A 21,692-nucleotide genomic window follows, 5' to 3' on the forward strand; every position below is an offset into this window, starting at 1 on the left:
ATATATATATATATATATATATATATATATATATATATATATATATATATATGCAGAAGACTTTTCTGGGTTGGGTCCGGGCCTGACTTTAACAGGTATTTGTCAAAAACCTGGGCTTTTCTGGGGCCTGGACTCCAGAAAAAGTCTTCTGCAGTTATTAATACACACGCGCATGACACGAAGCGAATGGACAGTTGCTGGCATTACTTTGCGTTTTATTCATTAAGAAACGATCAAATAATACTGTGCGTGTGTATTAATAACTGCAGAAGACAATTCATGGAATGACCCAGAATATATAGTATATATATATATATATATATATATATATATATATATATATATATATATATATATATATATATATATATATATATATATATATATATATTAATACACACGCACAGTATAACACGAAGCGAATAGACAGTTGCTGGCATTACTTTGCGTTTTATTGATTAAGAAACGATCAATCACAACAGCGGGGCCCGGACCCAACCCAGAAAAGCCCAGACAGCTTCGCGCCCAAGTCTGCACCATCGTGTTACCACGTAGGCTTTTTCGCAGACCCGGCACTGCCACAAGAAACTTTTTACGGGTCCAGATTACAAACCAGGAAGGCCGACACTCTTGTGCTGTTCTTGGATGCGCGTCCGTGGCTTTATCGCTTCGCAGCTACCATAAGGCAACCTCGACGGCTACGAGCACCACGGACTTTACCACCCGGGTCAATTCAGGAGACGGGCCAGAGTCCTCCTCGGGGCTTCCGGGGAGGACCTCTGCGCGGTGCCCATCTCGGTCCGAACGCCCGTGCAGGCACCCCAGGGCGCTACCCTATAAAGCCCGGCGTGAGCCCGCAAGCCCACAGTGCCGGGCACCTACGCCAGGGCCCTCCCACCCTGGATGTGAGTGGGAAGGAAAACCGAGGAGGCAATAACCACCTGGCGCATCCGCTTTCGCGGTAAACCAGTGACTGTTTAGTCACACTGCGTTGCCCTTTCGGGCCAGGGGGGGCGGGTCACCCCCTGCGCAGTGTGTCCAGCGGGACCACGAGGAGGCCAGTCACCAGAAAGTAACTACGTGTATAGCCAGCCCGCACCACCCAAACGAGCTGGCCCACGGGACTCTCGGCCCCTGCGGGCCCCTTTACTCGCCTTACCGCAAGCATAAGCCAAAAGCATTATGCTGCGTGCAAGCTGGGGCACGCCTTACGAGGGCCAAGGGGGCTGAGCGTGCTCGGCTACCCCAAGAGAGTCATATATATATATATATATATATATATATATATATATCCGAGTGGTAGCGTGAGGATTCGAACCCGCGTCGTCCATCACGCGGCGAATGTGGGTCCAGTACGCTATCACTTCGGCCACCGCCTACCCTATATATATATATATATATATATATATATATATATATATATATATATATATATATATATATATATATATATATATTTATATATATATATATATATATATATATATATATATATATATATATATATGCATGTGTGTATATATATATATATATATATATATATAAGAACATAAGAACGCAGGAGTCTACAAGAGGCCGGTAGGCCTGTACGAGGCAGCTCCTTTGACCCTAAGCTCCCGTGTATCTAACCCCACCTAATATCGCTGTCCATGAATTTATCTAGTCTATTTTTGAATGTGACAATTGTATTGGCACTCACCACATGACTGCTAAGCCTATTCCACTCATCCACCACCCTGATAGTAAACCAATTTTTGCCTATGTCCCTGTTGAATCTGAATTTATCCAGTTTAAACCCGTTACTTCGTGTCCTACCCGGTTCTCTTACCGACAAAACCTTATGAATGTCTCCCTTATTAATGCCCTTCATCCATTTATAAACCTCGATCATGTCTCCACGCACCCTTCGCCTTTCTAGAGAATGCAAGTGTAACTGTTTGAGTCTTCCCTCGTATGGCAAGTTTCTCAACCCCTGAATCATCTCAGTCATCCTCCTCTGCACTGATTCTAACATTTTGATATCCATTCTATAGTAAGGTGACCAGAACTGAACCGCATAGTCAAGATGAGGTCTAACTAATGCTAAATATAGTTTGAGGAAGACTTCGGGGCTTCTGTTGCTTACGCTCCTTGAAATAAATCCCAGTACCCTATTAGCTCGATTTCTAGCTTGAATGCATTGTGCCCTTGGACGGAGATCAGAGCTCACTAAGACCCCTAAATCCCTCTCGCACCCAGACCTACTTATGAGAGTGTCATTTAAGCAATAGTTATGTGAGGGGTTGTTCCTACCTACACTCAGAATACTGCCCTTCCCTACATTGAACTCCATCTGCCATTTATCCGCCCAGTCATATAATCTGTTGAGCTCACCTTGGAGAATACTAGCGTCCTGATCCGACTCAATTACTCTACCGGTCTTGGTATCATCTGCAAATTTACTAACATCACTACTAATTCCTGTATCTAAGTCATTGATATAAATAATAAACAAAAGTGGGCCTAATACCGAACCTTGTGGGACCCCACTCGTAACACATCCCCAGTCAGATCTTTTACCATTGATTTGCACTCTTTGCTTCCTATTGCTAAGCCACGCCTTGACCCAGTTCAAAACTTTACCCTCTACTCCGTGAGCCTGTAATTTAAGCAACAGTCGTTGGTGAGGAACTTTGTCAAACGCTTTACTAAAATCAAGATAGATTACATCATAATTTTCATCTCTGTCAACCGCCTCAAATACTTTATTGTAGAAGGACAAGAGCTTGGTGAGGCATGACCTACCTTTTGTGAACCCATGCTGCGAGTCGTGAATTAAGCTGTTTCTCTAAATGCTCCCGAATGTTCCTGGCTATTATGGACTCCAGCATATTCCTATATATATATATATATATATATATATATATATATATATATATATATATATATATATATATATATATATATATATATATATATATATATATATATATATATATATATATATATATATATATATATATATATATATATATATATGTATATATATATATATATATATATATATATATACATATATATATATATATATATATATATATATATATATATATATATATATAGGGTAGGCGGTGGCCGAAGTGATAGCGTATTGGACCCACATTCGCCGCGTGATGGACGACGCGGGTTCGAATCCTCACGCTACCACTCGGATTTTTCAGTCACCGCCGAGTGGCTTAAAACTACCCACATGCTGACCTGAAGACCACCCATCAACCCGGACTCTAGAGGAAGCCGTCCAAGCGAATCAAGAACGAGTTCCGGGGGGCAGCTTGAGCCAATGCAAGATGGCGCCACTATAAATACTCGCCTGCGCCAGAACGGGCTGGGCCGACCATCAGGCCCCACCTGGAAGAAGCCTTGGGCCGACCATCAGGCCCCACCGGGAAGATGCCTACCGGCGCAATAGGCAACAACGTAAAAAAAAAAAAAAATATATATATATATATATATATATATATATATATATATATATATATATATATATATATATATATATATATATCGCCTAACAACGTATATCAACTGTTTTGCAAAGATAAGCACACGACGTGAGCTAAATCATTTCAAGGTTGTCTTCAGTACTTCAGCACTGAAGACAACACATGACATTCGCAGTTGCATTTTTTAAAGCAAATGAATGTATAATTGTAATTCAGGTACTACTATGTTATTTTACCGTGTTTTACATCACAACGTATTATAGATTATCATTAATTAAAAGGGAACATTATAACATAAACAATAAATACACATCGCTTCCGTTACCTTCAAATGCTCCCGTACGAAACATTTTGAGAGCGGCGACATCACTTCATATCGCGACTGTACATTAAAAGAAACTCGTATACTACTGCAAAAATGTAAGTAATATGTCTATCTTTATCTATTTGTTGTTATTTTTGTTGCTAAAAGGAAAATACTGTCTTTTGACGCTCTCTCTAGTAGTTTTCGAAAGGAAGTTATATCGTACCCCATTACAAGGTCTGTATCTTTTAAAAGTTCATTAATGCAAATATCTATTGTTTCATCTAACGGAATGTTCGTGAATAAAGACTCTGGGTCGTATTTATAAGACATTTCGCCGCCCAAGAACACCTATTTGATAAGGCTTTCGCAGGAGTTGTGGGCATTTCCAGTAGTAGCTTTATGACCCTGGTGGTAGGCTGACCCTTCTTCCGTACTCATTAGAACCCGATTGATATCCCCCTTTGACCTCTAGAAATAGCTGATGTGAAAAGGGAGTGTCTTTGTAATACCAGACTTAAATGTCGAAACTAGCCATGAAGCAACTCTTCTTTAACGATGTTAGCTCTTTAACAAATGAAAAAGTGTCTGCAGGAATACGAGTTCATTGTAAACGGTGCTAGGATTGGAACAAGATACTTCGCAATATTATAATTAAATGTTCCTATGGCAGATAAAATTGGTCTGTGGGCAACCATTCTTGTGGACTTTTGGAACCCCAAACTGTTAGTATAGGTCTTGACTCGGAAAATTCATATATGCTTCTTTACAAATGAGACATTCTATACAACGAAGTGAGGCCATTCTTTGTTGATTTATACCATAAGGTGCTGGCTATCATGTGTTTGAAGATGCCCTAAACTTCACTTAACATAACCTAACAAAACCCCAAACAGTTAGTATAGATCTTGACTCGGAAAATTCATATATGCTTCTTTACAAATGAAACATTCTATACAACAAAGTGAGGCCATTCTTTGTTGATTTATACCATAAGGTGCTGGCTATCATGTGTTTGAAGATGCCCTAAGGGGCCCCGGAGTACGCCCCCACTGACTGACTGATTGATTTAATAATAGTTTAAAAGATATATATTTAAGTCGGTAATGATAGACAGCTTAGCAATTACATGGACATTTAGGAAAGAAAATATTGGACAGATACGATCGAATGTTTGACTCCAAAGTTCACGACATAATATATCTTTGCAATACTAAAAATATGGAGTGTCAGGGAGTGTCATTGCTCTCTCTCTCTCTCTCTCTCTCTCTCTCTCTCTCTCTCTCTCTCTCTCTCTCTCTGGGCTCTCTTAGTCGGTCAGTCCGTCTCTGGAAGCTGTGGAGAGTGGTTGTACCTCTCTCTCCCTCTCTCTCACACCCAGCATCCTTCGTTCTCTTTCACCCAGCATCTCTCGCTCCCACTCGCTCACAGCATCCTCTCTCTCTCTCTCACTCTCTCTCTCTCTCTCGCTCTCTTTCTCCTTTCATCCGAGCACAAGGAACTACTGACGGTGAGATTGTGTTAGTAGTTGTAGTAGTAGTAGTAGTAGTAGTAGTAGTAGTAGTAGTAGTAGTAGTGGTGGTGGTGGTGGTGGTATGGGTTATATATCTAAGAATCAGCTTTAATCTCTCTCTCTCTCTCTCTCTCTCTCTCTCTCTCTCTCTCTCTCTCTCTCTCTCTCTCTCTCTGTTTGAAATGGTCCCAAACATAACGGTGGAAATTTGACCCTTCCTCTGTTCATGAACCTTACGAATCACATTTAACAAGGCTTTCGTAGGCGTCATGGGCGTGTCTAGGGATAGTTGTATGACCCCGGTGGTAGTTTGACCCTTCCTCTGTACCGTGAACCTCAAGAAACACTCATTAGAACCCGACTGACCTCATTTATGGCGTTTGGAGTTTGTTCATTTAGGAGGTTGAATCGTTGTCAGCCCGAACTCCAGACCGAGCGAGCGAGCTTATATTTATACGAGAGACATCGCTCCTATAGAATCTCTCTCTCTCTCTCTCTCTCTCTCTGGGTGGGCTCTCTTAGTCGGTCAGTCCGTCTCTGAAAGCTGTGGAGAGTGGTTGTACCTCTCTCTTGCTCTCTCTCACACCCAGCATCCTTCGCTGTCTCTCACCCAGCATCTCTCGCTCCCACTTCCTCACAGCATCCTCTCCCTCTCTCTCTCGCTCTCTTTCTCCTTTCATCCGAGTACAAGGAACTACTGACGGTGAGATTGTGTTAGTAGTTGTAGCAGTAGTAGTAGTAGTAGTAGCAGTAGTGGTGGCGGTGGTGGTGGTGGTGGTATGGGTTATATATCTAAGAATCAGCTTTAATCTCTCTCTCTCTCTCTCTCTCTCTCTCTGTTTGAAATGGTCCCAAATAATTATAACGGTAGTAATTTGACCCTTCCTCTGTCCCATGAACCTTACGAAGCACATATTTAACAAGGCTTTCGTAGGCGTCATGGGCGTGTCTAGGGATAGTTGTATGACCCCGGTGGTAGTGTGACCCTTCCTCTGTCCCATGAACCTTACGAAGCACATATTTAACAAGGCTTTCGTAGGCGTCATGGGCGTGTCTAGGGATAGTTGTATGACCCCGGTGGTAATTTGACCCTTCCTCTGTCCCATGAACCTTACGAAGCACATATTTAACAAGGCTTTCGTAGGCGTCATGGGCGTGTCTAGGGATAGTTGTATGACCCCGGTGGTAGTTTGACCCTTCCTCTGTACCGTGAACCTTACGAAGCACATATTTAACAAGGCTTTCGTAGGCGTCATGGGCGTGTCTAGGGATAGTTGTATGACCCCGGTGGTAGTTTGACCCTTCCTCTGTACCGTGAACCTCAAGAAACACTCATTAGAACCCGACTGAACTCATTCATGGCATTTGGAGATTGTTAATTTGGGAGGTTGAAGCGTCTAATATACCTCACTCTCAGCCCGAGCGAGCGAGCGAGCGAGCTTATATTTATACGAGAGAAATCGCTCCTATAGAACTCCCTCTCTCTCTCTCTCTCTCTCTCTGTGTCTGTTTATCTATCTATCTATCTATCTGTCTATCACCCAGGTTATCGGCATGGAAGGTGAGGAGTTCAGGGCAGCCTCTCAAGAGATGACGGACTTTATCGTCAAGTATCTCGATAACATCAGAGAGAGGTAAGGGTTTAGAGGAGTCCCTGACCTTAACTTTTTTGTGTTATTATTATTGTTATTATTGTTATTGTTATTGTTATTATTTCCTCCGTTATTATCCTCCTCTTCCTCATTCTTCCTCCTCCTCCTCCTCCTCTCCCTCTTCATTTCTCTTCCTCGTCCTCCTCCTCTTGAATTCTGACCCTCCTCCTCCTCCTCCTGTCTCTTCCTCTTCATTTTTCCTCCTCTTCCTCCTCCTTCTTCCTCCTCTTCCTCTTCCTCCTCCTCTCCCTCTTCATTACTCTTCCTCGTCCTCCTCCTCTCGACCTCTCCCCCTCTTCCTCCTCTTAATTTTTCTTCCTCCTCCTCCTCTTCCTCCTGTCTCTTCCTCTTCATTTCTCTTCCATGTCCTCCTCCTCTTGACCTCTCACCCTCTTTCTCCTCTTAATTTCTCTTCTCCTCCTCCTTCTCCTCCTCTTCCTCTTTCTTCCCCTCACCTCCTCTGCCCTTCCTCCTTCCTCTTCCTTCTTTCTATATCACTCCTCCTCCTCCTCTTCCTCCTCCTTCCAGGCGTGTTCTCCCTGAGGTGACCCCGGGGTATCTGCGCCCCCTGCTGCCCCCCGCCGCCCCCGATGCCCCGGAGACATGGCGGGATGTGATGAACGACATAGAGAGGGTCATCATGCCGGGGGTGAGTGGTGATGACTGTGTGGTGATGACTGTGTGGTGATGACTGTGTGTGGTGATGACTGTGTGTGGTGATGACTGATTGTGTGGTGATGACTGACTGGTGGTGATGACTGGTGGTGATGACTGGTGGTGATGACTGGTGGTGATGACTGGTGGTGATGACTGTTGGTGGTGACTGGTGGTGGTGACTGGTGGTGATGACTAGTGGTGATGATGATTGCTTTTGACGACTTCTAGTGGTGATGATTTATATATAGTGGTGATGACTTGAAGTGGTGATGACGAAGTGGTGATGACTGCTTGTGTGTGTGTATGGGGGGGGGGGGGTGATGACTGATAAAGGCACTAACGCTCTTTATCTCTCAACAAGCAATACAGATTGGCACACTCTCTCTCTCTCTCTCTCTCTCTCTCTCTCTCTCTCTCTCTCTCTCTCTCTCTCTCTCTCTCTCTCTCTCTCTTTCTTTCTTTTTCTCATTCTCTTTCTTTCTTTTTTTCTTTTTCTCTTTCTTTCTTTCTTTCTTTTTCATTTTCTTTCTTTTTCTCATTCTCTCTTTCTTTCTTTCTTTTTCTCATTCTCTTTCTTTCTTTCTCTTTCTCTCTCAAAAATTAACACATCGGCACACTCTCTCTCTCTCTCTCTCTCTCAACAGGTAATACATTAGCACTCACTCACTCTCTCAACAGGTAACACATTGGCACTCACTCACTCTCTCAACAGGTAACACATTGGCACCCACTCACTCTCTCAACAGGTAATACATTAGCACTCACTCACTCTCTCAACAGGTAACACATTGGCACTCACTCACTCTCTCAACAGGTAACACATTGGCACTCACTCACTCTCTCAACAGGTAACACATTGGCACTCACTCACTCTCTCAACAGGTAACACACTGTCACACACTCACTCTCTCAACAGGTAACACATTGGCACTCACTCACTCTCTCAACAGGTGATACATTGGCACTCACTCACTTTAACACGTAACACTCTCTTCCACTAGTAACCACTCTGGCACTCTCTCTCTCCCTCCCCAGGTGACTCATTGGCACTCCCCACAGTTTCACGCCTATTTCCCCACGGGCAACAGCTATCCTTCCATCCTTGCCGATATGCTGAGTGACGCAATCGGCTGTATCGGGTTCACATGGGTACGTAATTTTTTTATATTTTTTATAGCGTTTATGGGTGAAGCTTGACGGAGAAAAAGGTTCAAGTTGTCAAGTGGTGTGAGTTATCTCCATCTTGTGAGCGTAAGGGATAAGTGGTGTTGAGTTTTAGTGGTGGTGATGAGTTTTAGTGGTGGTGATGAGTTTTAGTGGTGGTGATGAGTTTTAGTGGTGGTGATGAGTTTTAGTGGTGGTGATGAGTTTTAGTGGTGGTGATGAGTTTTAGTGGTGGTGATGAGTTTTAGTGGTGGTGATGAGTTTTAGTGGTGGTGGTGAGTTTTAGTGGTGGTGGTGAGTTTTAGTGGTGGTGGTGAGTTTTAGTGGTGGTGATGAGTTTTAGTGGTGGTGATGAGTTTTAGTGGTGGTGGTGAGTTTTAGTGGTGGTGGTGAGTTTTAGTGGTGGTGGTGAGTTTTAGTGGTGGTGGTGAGTTTTAGTGGTGGTGATGAGTTTTAGTGGTGGTGGTGAGTTTTAGTGGTGGTGGTGAGTTTTAGTGGTGATGAGTTTTAGTGGTGATGATGAGTTTTAGTGGTGATGATGAGTTTTAGTGGTGATGATGAGTTTTAGTGGTGGTGGTGGTGAGTTTTAGTGGTGGTGGTGGTGAGTTTTAGTGGTGGTGATGAGTTTTAGTAGTGGTGATGAGTTTTAGTGGTGGTGGTGAGTTTTAGTGGTGGTGATGAGTTTTAGTGGTGATGATGAGTTTTAGTGGTGGTGGTGAGTTTTAGTGGTGGTGGTGAGTTTTAGTGGTGGTGATGAGTTTTAGTGGTGGTGATGAGTTTTAGTGGTGATGAAGTTGATGAAGTGTTAAGTGAAAGCATTGACGTGTGTAGGAAGATAAGGTAAGGTAAGGTTATGTAAGGCAAGGTAAGGTAAGGCAAGGTTAGGTAAGGTAAGGTTAGGTAAGGTAAGGTAAGGTTATGTAAGGTAAGGTAAGGTAAGGTTAAGTAAGGTAAGGCAAGGTAAGGTAAGGTAAGGTTATACAAGAAAGAATTTAGCCTCATTATTTCGCTACTTAAAAATCTTTCTCATAACTTTTTTTTTCATCCCCACCACTTCATCACCACCTCATCACCACTTCACCACCACTTCATCACCACTCCGCAGATCGCGTCGCCGGCCTGCACGGAGTTGGAGGTAGTGATGATGGACTGGCTGGGTCAACTCCTCGGCCTTCCGGAGCAGTTTCTGGCCGCTTCGGGAGGGCAGGGTGGAGGCGTGATCCAGGTGTGTGTGTGTGTGTGTGTGTGTGTGTGTGTGTGTGTGTGTGTGTAGGAATATATATTTGGTTAACTTATTCTCACCCATACTGTCTCTCTCTCTCTCTCTCTCTCTCTCTCTCTCTCTCTCTCTCTCTCTCTCTCTCTTGATGTCTGTCTATCTATATATCTGTCTATCTATCTATCTATCTATCTCTCAGGGTACAGCTAGCGAGGCAACACTGGTGGCCTTACTATCAGCCAAGGCCAAGAAGCTAAGTGACCTGACCTCCAGCGGCACCACCACCACCACCACCTCCAGCAACACCACCAGCGATGACCAGAGGAGGGTGACCGACCAGCTGAAGAAAGAGCATTCTTGTAAACTGGTTGCCTACTGTTCGGGTGAGTGAGGAGGAGGAGGAGGAGGAAGAGGAAGAGGAGGAGGGATAGTAAATAGTAGTAATGGATGGCCGAGAAGGAGGAGGAGGAGGAGGAGGAGGAAGAAGAAAGCTAGAGGAGGAGGAGGAGGAGGAGGAGGGGAAAGGAAACTCGTGTACCTAATGGAAAGTGGAAGGACGAGGAGGAGGAGGAGGAGGAGGAGGAAGAGGAGAAAGGAAACTCGTATACCTAATGGAAAGTGGAAGGACGAGGAGGAGGAGGAAGAGGAGGAGGAGAAAGGAAACTCGTGTACCTAATGGAAAGTGGAAGGAGGAGGAGGAGGAGGAAGAGGAGGAGACTTGATCCCCTTAAGCTTCCGTATCAATTAAAAGATTAACTCTCTCTCTCTCTCTCTCTCTCTCTCTCTCTCTCTCTCTCTCTCTCTCTCTCTCTCAAGGGGATTCTATGTAGCTCGTTAAGACTCATTCTCTCACATCCTCCTCCTCCTCCTCCTCCTCCTCTTCCTCTTCTTTTATAAGCCAAACCTACATAATCCTTCTCTCTTCTCCTCATCCTCCTCTCTTCCCTTCCCTTCCCTTCGATCCCTTCCATCCTCGTACTCAGCATCTCACATTCATCTCCTATATATTCATCTCTAATTCATCTTTTTCTTTATATTTCTATCTTCCCGTCTCCCTCCCACTCATGTCCCTCTCCTCCCACTCAGACCAGGCCCACTCCAGCGTCGAGAGGGCGTGCATGTTGGGTGGAGTGGAGGTTCGCAAGGTGGACTCGGATGAGGACTTTGCGATGAGAGGTCCGGCCCTGAGGAAGCGTGTGTTGGAAGACCTCAAGAATAAGATGGTCCCGTTCCTGGTAAGTGCTCGTAGTAGTAGCCAGTAGTAGTAGTAGTAGTAGTAGTAGTAGGGAAGGGTATGAAAGGAAAGGGAAGAGAAGTGAAGGGAACTTGTTTTAACTTGTTGTCAACTATAAATTTTCTACAATATTGCAAAAGTATATGTTTCCTCGTCCGCACATGATTATGTTAAGAGATGATGCAAGCAACGCACCGACATAGTGGAAAACAGCACTGCAGCTCCGGGACTACAGTCACGGACGCGAAAATATATAGTCTCAGTTAGTCTGACATCGTTAACCCTGCCTGAGACCCCTTGCCCTGCCCCGCCCCGGTGCTGGCAGGGCACCACAGCCCCTCCACACACACGCTGCCGCTTCTGCATTACGCGTACAGCACCAGCTGGCCGCCCCGCGGGGAACCCAGGCAGCCACGGACTCACGGGGACGGGGCGAGTAAACCTCGGCTCACGACATCGCGTGACCCAGCAGGGCAGCAGACGGGGCACCCCGCGCCCCCCGCACGCTGTGGGCAGCCCTCCTTGTGTCTGGAAGGAAGGCCTGGCTAACACACGCCGCCCCGTGACCCACAGCCAGCCCCGCCGACCCGCCGCCCCGTCAAGGCGGGACAAAGTCGGCGTGCTGGCGGCGTGCGGCAGCCTGTGGCGGTCTGGCTTCCTCTTCTTCTTCCTCCTCTTCTTCCCCAGGCGTGCTGCTGCCCCTGCCTGGCGCCGCGTGTTTGGAGGCAGAGGGCAGCACCTACCGGGGCGGCCAGGCCGTGACTCACCCTTTCCCGGCCGTGGCTCCTCCCTCGGCGTGACGTCACGGCCTGCACCAGGGCCTCCAGCAGGCCGCGGCAGGGCCGGGCAGCCCCAGGGCCTCCCCTGGCACACTCCCCTGCGTGTACACACACGGCCTGCACCCACACACCCGAGGGCCCGGCACCCAGAGTCTCCAGCTGGGGGAGAATCCCGTGGCGTGACGTCACGTGACGTCACGAAGAGTACGAAAGCGAGAGTGGGCGGCCAGCAGGGGGACTGCAGGAGCCTGGCCTGGCATCACCGGGGCGGCCTTCACGGGGCGTTGTCGCCTATTACAGAGGCAGCAACACCTCGTGCAGCACGCCTGGCCCTGCCTTGGGCCAGGCGTCGTGTGTGGTGGCCCAGCCAGCCACGCCACAGCCTTCAATTGAGACGTTTCTAGACTCATTTTTTCTTATTCTGTTAGTGGACGCGGCAGGTTTTCAGTGTTGAAATGCCTCGCTGCCTCGCCCTCGGCTGTGGCGACAGGCTGGGGCAGCAGGGCACAGCCCGCGAGTGTCCTGCTGCAGCCCGCAGAGAAGACAGGAGTGTGGTGCCAAGCAGTCGCCCTGGCGGACACCGTCCGTCCGTCCCGGCGGTACGTACAGTCACACGTACGGCTCGTGCCGGACATGTTATGTGTTTCCTGCCGCCAGCAGCGCCGCCCTCTGTGTCCTGCAGCCCACACAATAGCCAGAAGTGTGTCGGCAGCCCTGCAGGCACCCTGGCGGGCACGCACAGCCTCTGGAGACAGTCACGAGGAAGTTAAACCTGACTTCCCTGACCGTAGAGTTTCAGGTCGCCTGTTTGTAAAGCCTCTCGTGGGAGTTGGTCTGGGCTCTTCATGGACTGTTTCGTGACCCTGGCGATAGCTTGACCTGACCTCTGCACGTTGAACGGGAAAATCACCCCCATGAAAACCCGGCGAATCGTCTCTGTGGCCTTGGGAAATAGTAGTAATGGGGGCTCGAGATGCTTAGGAATATATAGAGATTTTAAATAGATTTCAATAGATTGTAATGCTATGTTTGACCTATAGGCCTATGGGTTGATGTAGAAGGATATTTGTAGTAGTAGTAGTAGTTGTAGTTGTAGCAGTAGTAGTAGTAGTAGTAGTAGTAGCAGAAAAAAAAAGAATAAATAGATATAGAAAAACCTCATCTCTCTCTCTCTCTCTCTCTCTCTCTCTCTCTCTCTCTCTCTCTCTCTCTCTCTCCTAACAAGGCAAAAATAGTTCCATCAAAAGCTATAGTGAGAGAGAGAGAGAGAGAGAGAGAGGTGTTTCCTTCTTAGAGTTGCCTTTGTATTGATTCCCTCCTCCTCCTCCTCCTCTTCCTCCTCCTCCTCCTCTTCCTCTTCCTAAAGGATATTGTTAGCCCGGAGTTTTTTTGTTTTTTTTTGTTTTATTTCTTCTCGTTGTCAAAGTTATGATGATTGGTGGTGGTGGTGGTGGTGGTGATGATGGTGGTGGTGGTGGTGGTGGTGGTGATGATGGTGGTGATGGTGGTGATGATGATGATGGTGGTGATGGTGGTGGTGGTGGTGGTGGTGGTGATGGTGATGATGGTGGTGATGGTGGTGATGATGATGATGATGGTGGTGGTGGTGATGATGATGATGATGGTGGTGGTGGTGATGGTGGTGGTGGTGGTGGTGGTGGTGGTGGTGAAAGGTCAATTAATTAAGAGAGAGAGAGAGAATCTTGTTAGCAAAGGGTCTCTCTCTCTCTCTCTCTCTCTCTCTCTCTCTCTCTCTCTCTCTAAAACACCGTCAACTCCACTTCATCACCACTTCATCACCACTTCATCACCACTTCACCACCACCTCACCACCACTTCAACACCACTTCAACACCACTTCATCACCACCTCAACACCACCTCAACACCACTTCAACACCACCTCAACACCACTTCAACACCACTTCATCACCACCTCACCACCACTTCATCACCACTTCATCACCACCTCACCACCACCTCATCACCACTTCATCACCACTTCAACACCACTTCATCACCACTTCAACACCACCTCACCACCACTTCAACACCACTTCAACACCACTTCAACACCACTTCAACACCACTTCATCACCACTTCATCACCACCTCAACACCACTTCAACACCACTATATCAACAGGTGGTGAGTACAATGGGTGCAACTCCGGCCTGTTCCTTTGACAACCTTCGAGAGATCGGCGAGGTGGCCAAGGAGTTCGATTTGTGGAACCATGTGGACGCCGCCTACGCTGGTGAGTGGTGGTGATGACTGGTGATGACTGGTGGTGGTGGTGGTGGTGATGACTGGTGGTGGTTGTGGTGATTGGGTGTAGTGGTGTTTGGTGGTGATGAGTGAGTTTGGTGATGACTAAGTTTGGTGATGACTGTGTGTGTGTGTTGTGATGACTTGAGTTTGGTGATGACTAAGTTTTGTGATGACTGTGTGTATGTTCTTATGACTGAGGTTGGTGATGATTGAGTGTGGTGATGACTTAAGTTTGGTGATGACTGAGTTTGGTGATGACTGAGTGTGGTGATGACTGAGTTTGGTGGTGATGACTAAGTTTGGTGATGCCTGAGTGTGGTGATGACTGTGTGTGTGTGGTGATGACTAAGTTTGGTGATGACTGAGTTTGGTGATGCCTGAGTGTGGTGATGACTGTGTGTGTGTGGTGATGACTAAGTTTGGTGATGACTGAGTGTGGTGATGCCTGAGTGTGGTGATGACTGTGTGTGTGTGGTGATGACTAAGTTTGGTGATGACTAAGTTTGGTGATGACTGAGTGTGGTGATGACTGTGTGTGTATGGTGATGACTGAGTTTGGTGGTGATGACTAAGTTTGGTAATGACTGTGTGTGTATGGTGATGACTGACTGTGTATGTGATGACTGAGCGATTGTGTGTGGTGATGACTGAGTGAATGACTTGAATTGATGGCTTATAGATAGACTTGAATAGATAGACTTACAGATGACTTGAATTGATGACTTGAATAGATGAACTTGAATAGATAAACTTGAATAGATAGACTTGAATTGATGACTTGAATAGATGAACTTGAATAGATAAACTTGAATAGATAGACTTGAATTGATGACTTGAATAGATGACTTACAGATGACTTACAGATGATTTCAAATTAACTATGAATCAAGAAAAAACTAGCTTACCAATTGATGACTGACCTATAGCTAGCGATGACTTCCCTCCCTCCTCCTCCTCCTGCTCCTCCTCCTCTTAACTGACAACTGGCGATGACTGACAACTGGCGATGACTGACAACTGGGGATGACTGACAACTGGGGATGACTGGTGATGACTAACTTTTTTTTCTCTCTCTCTCTCCCTCTCAGGTTCAGCGTTGATTTGCGAGGAATTTCGAGGTCTATCAGATGGGATTGAACTCGCTAATTCCTTCAACTTCAATCCGCATAAATGGTTTCTGATTAACTTTGACTGCTCGGCCATGTGGTGAGTATGTGGTGGTGTATGTGGTGGTGGTCATGATGGTGTGGAATTGGCAAGTGTTTATCTATAATTTTCTCATATTCTCTCTCTCTCTCTCTCTCTCTCTCTCTCTCTCTCTCTCTCTCTCTCTCTCTCTCTCGCTAAATATCTCTAAATATCGCTAAATATCGCTAAATATCGCTAAATATCTCTAAATATCTCTAAATATCCACGTCCTCTTCTCCTTCTCTTCATCTCTCTCCTTATCTACTCACTACATCTCCTCCTCCTCCTCCTCTTCTTCTTCTTTCTCTAGGTTCAAAGACGCCAGAGAGGTCGTGGACGCCTTCAATGTTGACCCTCTCTATCTCAAACACGAACATCAGGGCGCGGTGCCGGACTATAGGGTAAGTTACTGGGACCTCTACTGTTACCACCACCGCTGAATATCTATGTAAATCTATGTAAGAATTTGTTAAACTCCCTTCCTTCCTCTATAGCACTGGCAGATCCCCCTCGGCCGTCGGTTCCGATCCCTCAAGCTGTGGTTTGTGATGCGTCTCTATGGAAAGGAGGGATTGCAAGCCCATATCAGGAAGCAAGTCTCGCTCGCCCACCGCTTCGAGGACCGCGTTAAGAGTGACCAGCGCTTCGAGATCATCCTGCCTGTCACTCTGGGCCTCGTCTGCTTCCGTCTGAAGGTGTGTGTGTGTGTGTGTGTGTGTGTGTGTGTGTGTGTGTGTGTGTGTTTATGTGTGTTTATGTGCGTTTGTGCGTGTTTATGTGTTTGTTTGTATGTATGTGTCTGTGTATGTGTACGTATTTCAATGCTCGTATGTGTGACTGTTTGTGTGTGCGTATGTATGTGTGTGTGTGGCTGTCCGAACCTCTAATTAAACCCTTATCAAACCCTCTATTCATTTTTCCCATCCTTAACCACGTGACCTTTGACCTCGACTCTATCTCTCTCGCAGGGTCAGAGCAACGAGGTCAACGAGGAACTCTACAAGAAGATCAACAACGGCGGAGTCATTCATCTCGTGCCCTCCAAGATAAGGGACGTGTATTTCCTCAGGTACGGGGATGGTAGTAGTAGTAGTAGTAGTAGTAGTAGTAGTAGTAGTGAAAACCTTACACACACACACACACACACACACACACACACACACACACACACACACACACACACACACACACACACACACACACACACACACACACACACACACACACACACACACACACACACACACACACACACACACACACACACGTAATCCAGTCACGCGTAATTGAAATCTGAATTGCCGGGACCGTAGAGTTTTTTTTCCAGCCTCGGGAACATAACATTAGATCCACCTATTGTAAGCCCTCATTTGACCTTTTATATACATACCACACACTTGACCTCCACTTCTGACCCTGCATGACTTATTTATGACCCTTAATCTATACCGTATTTGAGCGCCTGTGACCTTTAAAGAGTATATTTGACCTGTTTCGACCTTCTTTTTGACCGTAATTGACATGTACGAATATGATTCCTTTGTTATGACCTTTTTGACCGTAAATGACCTGTTCGAATGTGTTTCCCTTGTTTTGACCCTGTTTCGACCTCCCTTTTGACCGTAATTGACCTGTACTAATGTGTTCCCTTGTTTTGAACCTGTTTCGACCTCTTTTTTGACCGTAATTGACCTGTACGAATGTGTTTCCCTTGTTTTGACCCTGTTTCGACCTCCCTTTTGACCGTAATTGACCTGTACTAATGTGTTCCCTTGTTTTGACCGTTTCGACCTCCTTTTTGACCGTAATTGACCTGTACTAATGTGTTTCCTTTGTTTTGACCTGTTTTGACCACTTTTTTGACCGTGTTTTAACGCCTGTGACCTTCTATAAGAGTGTGTTTCCCTCGCCAGGTTAGCAGTGTGCTCGCGGCAGACGGAGGAGAAGGACATTGACCTGGCCTGGCGGGAGGTGCTCAAGCAGACGGAGGCGCTGCTGCAGTAATCTTCTTCTTCTTCCTCTTCTTCTTCTTCTTTTTGTTGATCTTCTTCTTCGTTGTCTTCTTCTTGTTCGCTTTCGTATTTAATTTCGTCTTCTGCTTCTTCTTCTTCTTCGTTTTCCGCCTCTTCTTCTTCATCTTCTTCTTCTTCTTCATTTTCCTTTTCTTAATCTTCTTTTTCTTCCTTTTCCTCCTCTTCTTCTTCATCATCTTCTTTTTCTTCATTTTCCTTTTCCTCTTTTTAATCTTCTTCTTCCTTTTCCTCCTTCTTCTTCTTCTTCGTTTTCCTCCTCTTACTCTTCTTCTTCCTCTTCCTCCTCCTCTTCTTCCTCTTTTTAAATCGATTGTTTTATGACTCCTCAACATTATTTTAACTTTTATCGAATTATGATTTTAATTTCTCAGTCTTTTAATCCTTTTTTTTTTCATTATTTCCTATGTCGCTCTGAAGCCTAAAAAAAAAAAATAATAACAACAATAATGATAATAATAATGATAATAAAAAGTTTCCCCGTCATAAGAGTGCTTCCCAATAATAATAATAATAATAATAATAATAATAACAATAATAATAATGATAATAACTATATATATAAGAAAATACAGACGGGGATTAGTTAGGCTATCGAGAGTGAGTTATATTTTAATTTTAACCATTACTACTACTACTACTACTACTACTAACCTACTACTATTACTATTACTACTACTACTACTACTACTACTACTACTACTACTACTACTACTACTATTACTACTTCTATTTTACCATTTTTATTAAGCAATACCTATAACTATACTATGTTTGTTCGTACGTTCGTTTTATCTCACGTGTATATCGTTCATAACACAATTTTTAAGTTCATAACAGTTAGGAATAGTGGTAATGGTTGTAGTAGTAGTAGTAGTAGTAGTGGTAGTAACATATGCCTCCCTAACTACCACCACTACTGCTACTACTACTACTACTACTACTACTACTACTACAACTACCCATGGCTGTGAATTCGTGCTCCCTTAATTAACTTGGAAATGGTCATAAGTGCTCAAAGAAAAGAAGATTATAGGCCTAAGTGGTGTGGTATCGGCCTCCCTATAATAACTATATTAACTTGGAAATGATCATAAGTGCTCAAAGAAAAGACGATTATAGGCCTAAGTGGTGTGGTATCGGCTTCCCTATAATAACACTACCGCCACTTCTGCTGTAACACTTATTAATGGTGACTTCTCCGAGCATTCAACTATAACCCATGGCTGTGATATCGTGCTCCCAACAACAACGTCTGTGTATGGCTATATTTTTTGCTGATTATATTGGCAAACTTATTTTTTCCGCGTTAAAAAGACATGTATAACCTTTTTTTTAGATGTTCTGTGTTCTTCATATTGTTCTCAGATAAATATTCAGGCATTTATGAATCTATTAGAGAAAGTATTATTCCAACAACGTGTGTGTGTGGCTATAGTTGTATAGATTTTATTAACAAACTATTTTTTTCCACGTTAAAGACATTCCTACCCTATTTTAGAAGTTCAGTGTTGTTCCTATTGTTCTCAGATAAATATTCAGGCATTTATTGATCTATTAGAGAAAGTATTATTCCAACAACTATTTTTTTTTCCACGTTAAAGACATTCCTACCCTATTTTAGAAGTTCAGTGTTGTTCATATTGTTCTCAGATAAATATTCAGGCATTTATTAATCTATTAGAGAAAGTATTATTGCAACAATTTTTTTTTCCACGTTAAAGACATTCCTACCCTGTTTTAGAAGTTCAGTGTTGTTCATATTGTTCTCACATAAATATTCAGGCATTTATTAATCTATTAGAGAAAGTATTATTCCAACAACTATTTTTTTTTCCCACGTTAAAGACATTCATACCCTGTTTTAGAAGTTCAGTGTTGTTCCTATTGTTCTCAGATAAATATTCATGCATTTATTAATCTGTTAGAGACAGTATTATGTATTAAGTATTAGGTGTGACTATATTTTTACGGCTTTTATTTACGAACGAGCAATGAACCTCAGCCAAAACATTGTGTGCATGGCGCTTCCCGTGGTAGAAATTAAGATCAAACCCAAATAAATAATTAACCAAGCTACACAACACTTTGATTTAGCGAAGATGTGTCTGCCGAGGGGAACCTTATGTATAGCAACCTCAGATGCCCTGTTTTCCTCTAATTATGTTTTTTTTTCCCCGTTTATATAATTGTCTACCGCTATATGATTGTGTGGTAGAGACCGTGTGGTTTCTGATAAGGGGGCGTGTTGGGGTGGGTCTGTGGTGTTATCTAGAGACCAAATACCACACGCCAATCCTTCATAACAGGTAAACCATCTAATATATTTTTCTTCACATATCAAGAATAACATTAATTTAACCTTTGCGTCAAATATATGCTCATTTTTCAACCTAGTTTTCCTGTGTTACGTTTAAATGACCGTGTAAGTATTATAAGGTATTTAATTCTTCCATCAAAACACAAGATCATTTTTCACCTGATCTGTTTTTTTACGTTCAGATGATAGTTTTAATGGCAAACGTGTATATATATTGTTTTCTGTTAGCTATCGATATTTACGTTCATATTGTCTTCTAAGTCTTAAATATACCCCAGTCCTTCATATCAGGTAAACCATCTAATATACTTTTCTTTACATACCAGGGATAACATTATTTTAACCTCTACGTCAATTATATGCTCATTTTTCAACCTAGTTTTCCTGTGTTACGTTTAAATGACCGTGTAAGTATTATAAGGTATTTAATTCTTCCGTCAAAACACAAGATCATTTTCACCTGATCTGTTTTTTTTACGTTCAGATGATAGTTTTAATGGCAAACGTGTATATATTGTTTTCTGTTAGCTATCGATATTTACGTTCATAGTCTACTAAGTCTGAAATCTACGCCAATCCTTCATATCAGGTAAACCATCTAATATATTTTTCTTCACATACCAGGAATAACATCAATTTAACCTCTACGTCAAATATATGCTCATTTTTCATTTTAATTTTCCATTGTTACGTTTAAATGACCGTGTAAGTGTTATAAAGTATTTAATTCTTCCATCAAAACACTAGATCATTTTTCACCTGATCTGTTTTTTTACGTTCAGATGATAGTTTTAATGACAAACGTGTATATATTATTTTCTGTTAGCTATCGATATTTACGTTCATATTGTCTTCTAAGTCTTAAATATACCCCAATCCTTCATAACAGGTAAACCATCTAATATATTTTTCTTTACACATCAGGAATAACATTAATTTAACCTCTACGTCAAATATATGCTCATTTTTCATCCTAGTTTTCCATTGTTACGTTTAAATGACCGTGTAAGTATTATAAGGTATTTAATTCTTCCATCAAAACACAAGATCATTTTTCACCTGATCTGTTTTTTTACGTTCAGATGATAGTTTTAATGGCAAACGTGTATATATTATTTTCTGTTAGCTATCGATATTTACGCTCATAGTCTACTAAGTCTTAAATATACCCCAGTCCTTCATATCAGGTAAACCATCTAATATACTTTTCTTCACATATCAAGAATAACATTAATTTAACCTTTGCGTCAAATATATGCTCATTTTTCATCCTAGTTTTCCATTGTTACGTTTAAATGACCGTGTAAGTATTATAAGGTATTTAATTCTTCCATCAAAACACAAGATCATTTTCACCTTCTCTGTTTTTTTACGTTCAGATGATAGTTTTAATGGCAAACGTGTATATATTATTTTCTGTTAGCTATCGATATTTACGTTCATAGTCTACTAAGTCTTAAATATACCCCAATCCTTCATAACAGGTAAACCATCTAATATATTTTTCTTCACATACCAGGAATAACATTAATTTAACCTTTACGTCAAATATATGCTCATTTTTCAACCTAGTTTTCCTGTGTTACGTTTAAATGACCGTGTAAGTGTTATAAGGTATTTAATTCTTCCATCAAAACACAAGATCATTTTCACCTTATCTGTTTTTTTACGTTCAGATGATAGTTTTAATAGCAAACGTGTATATATTATTTTCTGTTAGCTATCGATATTTACGTTCATAGTCTACTAAGTCTGAAATCTACGCCAATCCTTCATAACAGGTAAACCATCTAATATACTTTTCTTCACATACCAGGAATAACATTAATTTAACCTCTACGTCAATTATATGCTCATTTTTCATCCTAGTTTTCCATTGT

General features: G+C 43.2%; 1 protein-coding gene across 2 annotated transcripts; it reads left to right on the forward strand.

Moving 5' to 3' along the window:
* The first annotated feature begins 5,117 nt into the window (after positions 1 to 5,117).
* On the forward strand, positions 5,118 to 19,568 carry LOC126982070 (aromatic-L-amino-acid decarboxylase-like). Of its 2 annotated transcripts, none has more exons than XM_050833789.1 (13): positions 5,118 to 5,296; positions 6,845 to 6,933; positions 7,480 to 7,600; positions 8,644 to 8,757; positions 9,878 to 9,997; positions 10,191 to 10,374; positions 11,078 to 11,226; positions 14,149 to 14,260; positions 15,363 to 15,480; positions 15,773 to 15,863; positions 15,957 to 16,157; positions 16,431 to 16,531; positions 17,376 to 19,568. In XM_050833789.1, exons 2-13 carry the CDS (start codon positions 6,854 to 6,856, stop codon positions 17,464 to 17,466), a joined length of 1,482 nt encoding a protein of 493 aa, XP_050689746.1. In that variant the 5' UTR covers positions 5,118 to 5,296; positions 6,845 to 6,853; the 3' UTR covers positions 17,467 to 19,568. The 2 variants fall into 2 exon arrangements, with proteins under 2 accessions (XP_050689746.1, XP_050689747.1); XM_050833790.1 differs by lacking the exon at positions 5,118 to 5,296 and adding an exon at positions 5,823 to 6,002.
* Positions 19,569 to 21,692: the final 2,124 nt, after the last annotated feature.

Source organism: Eriocheir sinensis, chromosome 50, assembly GCF_024679095.1.
Source record: "Eriocheir sinensis breed Jianghai 21 chromosome 50, ASM2467909v1, whole genome shotgun sequence".
NCBI lineage: Eukaryota > Metazoa > Arthropoda > Malacostraca > Decapoda > Varunidae > Eriocheir > Eriocheir sinensis.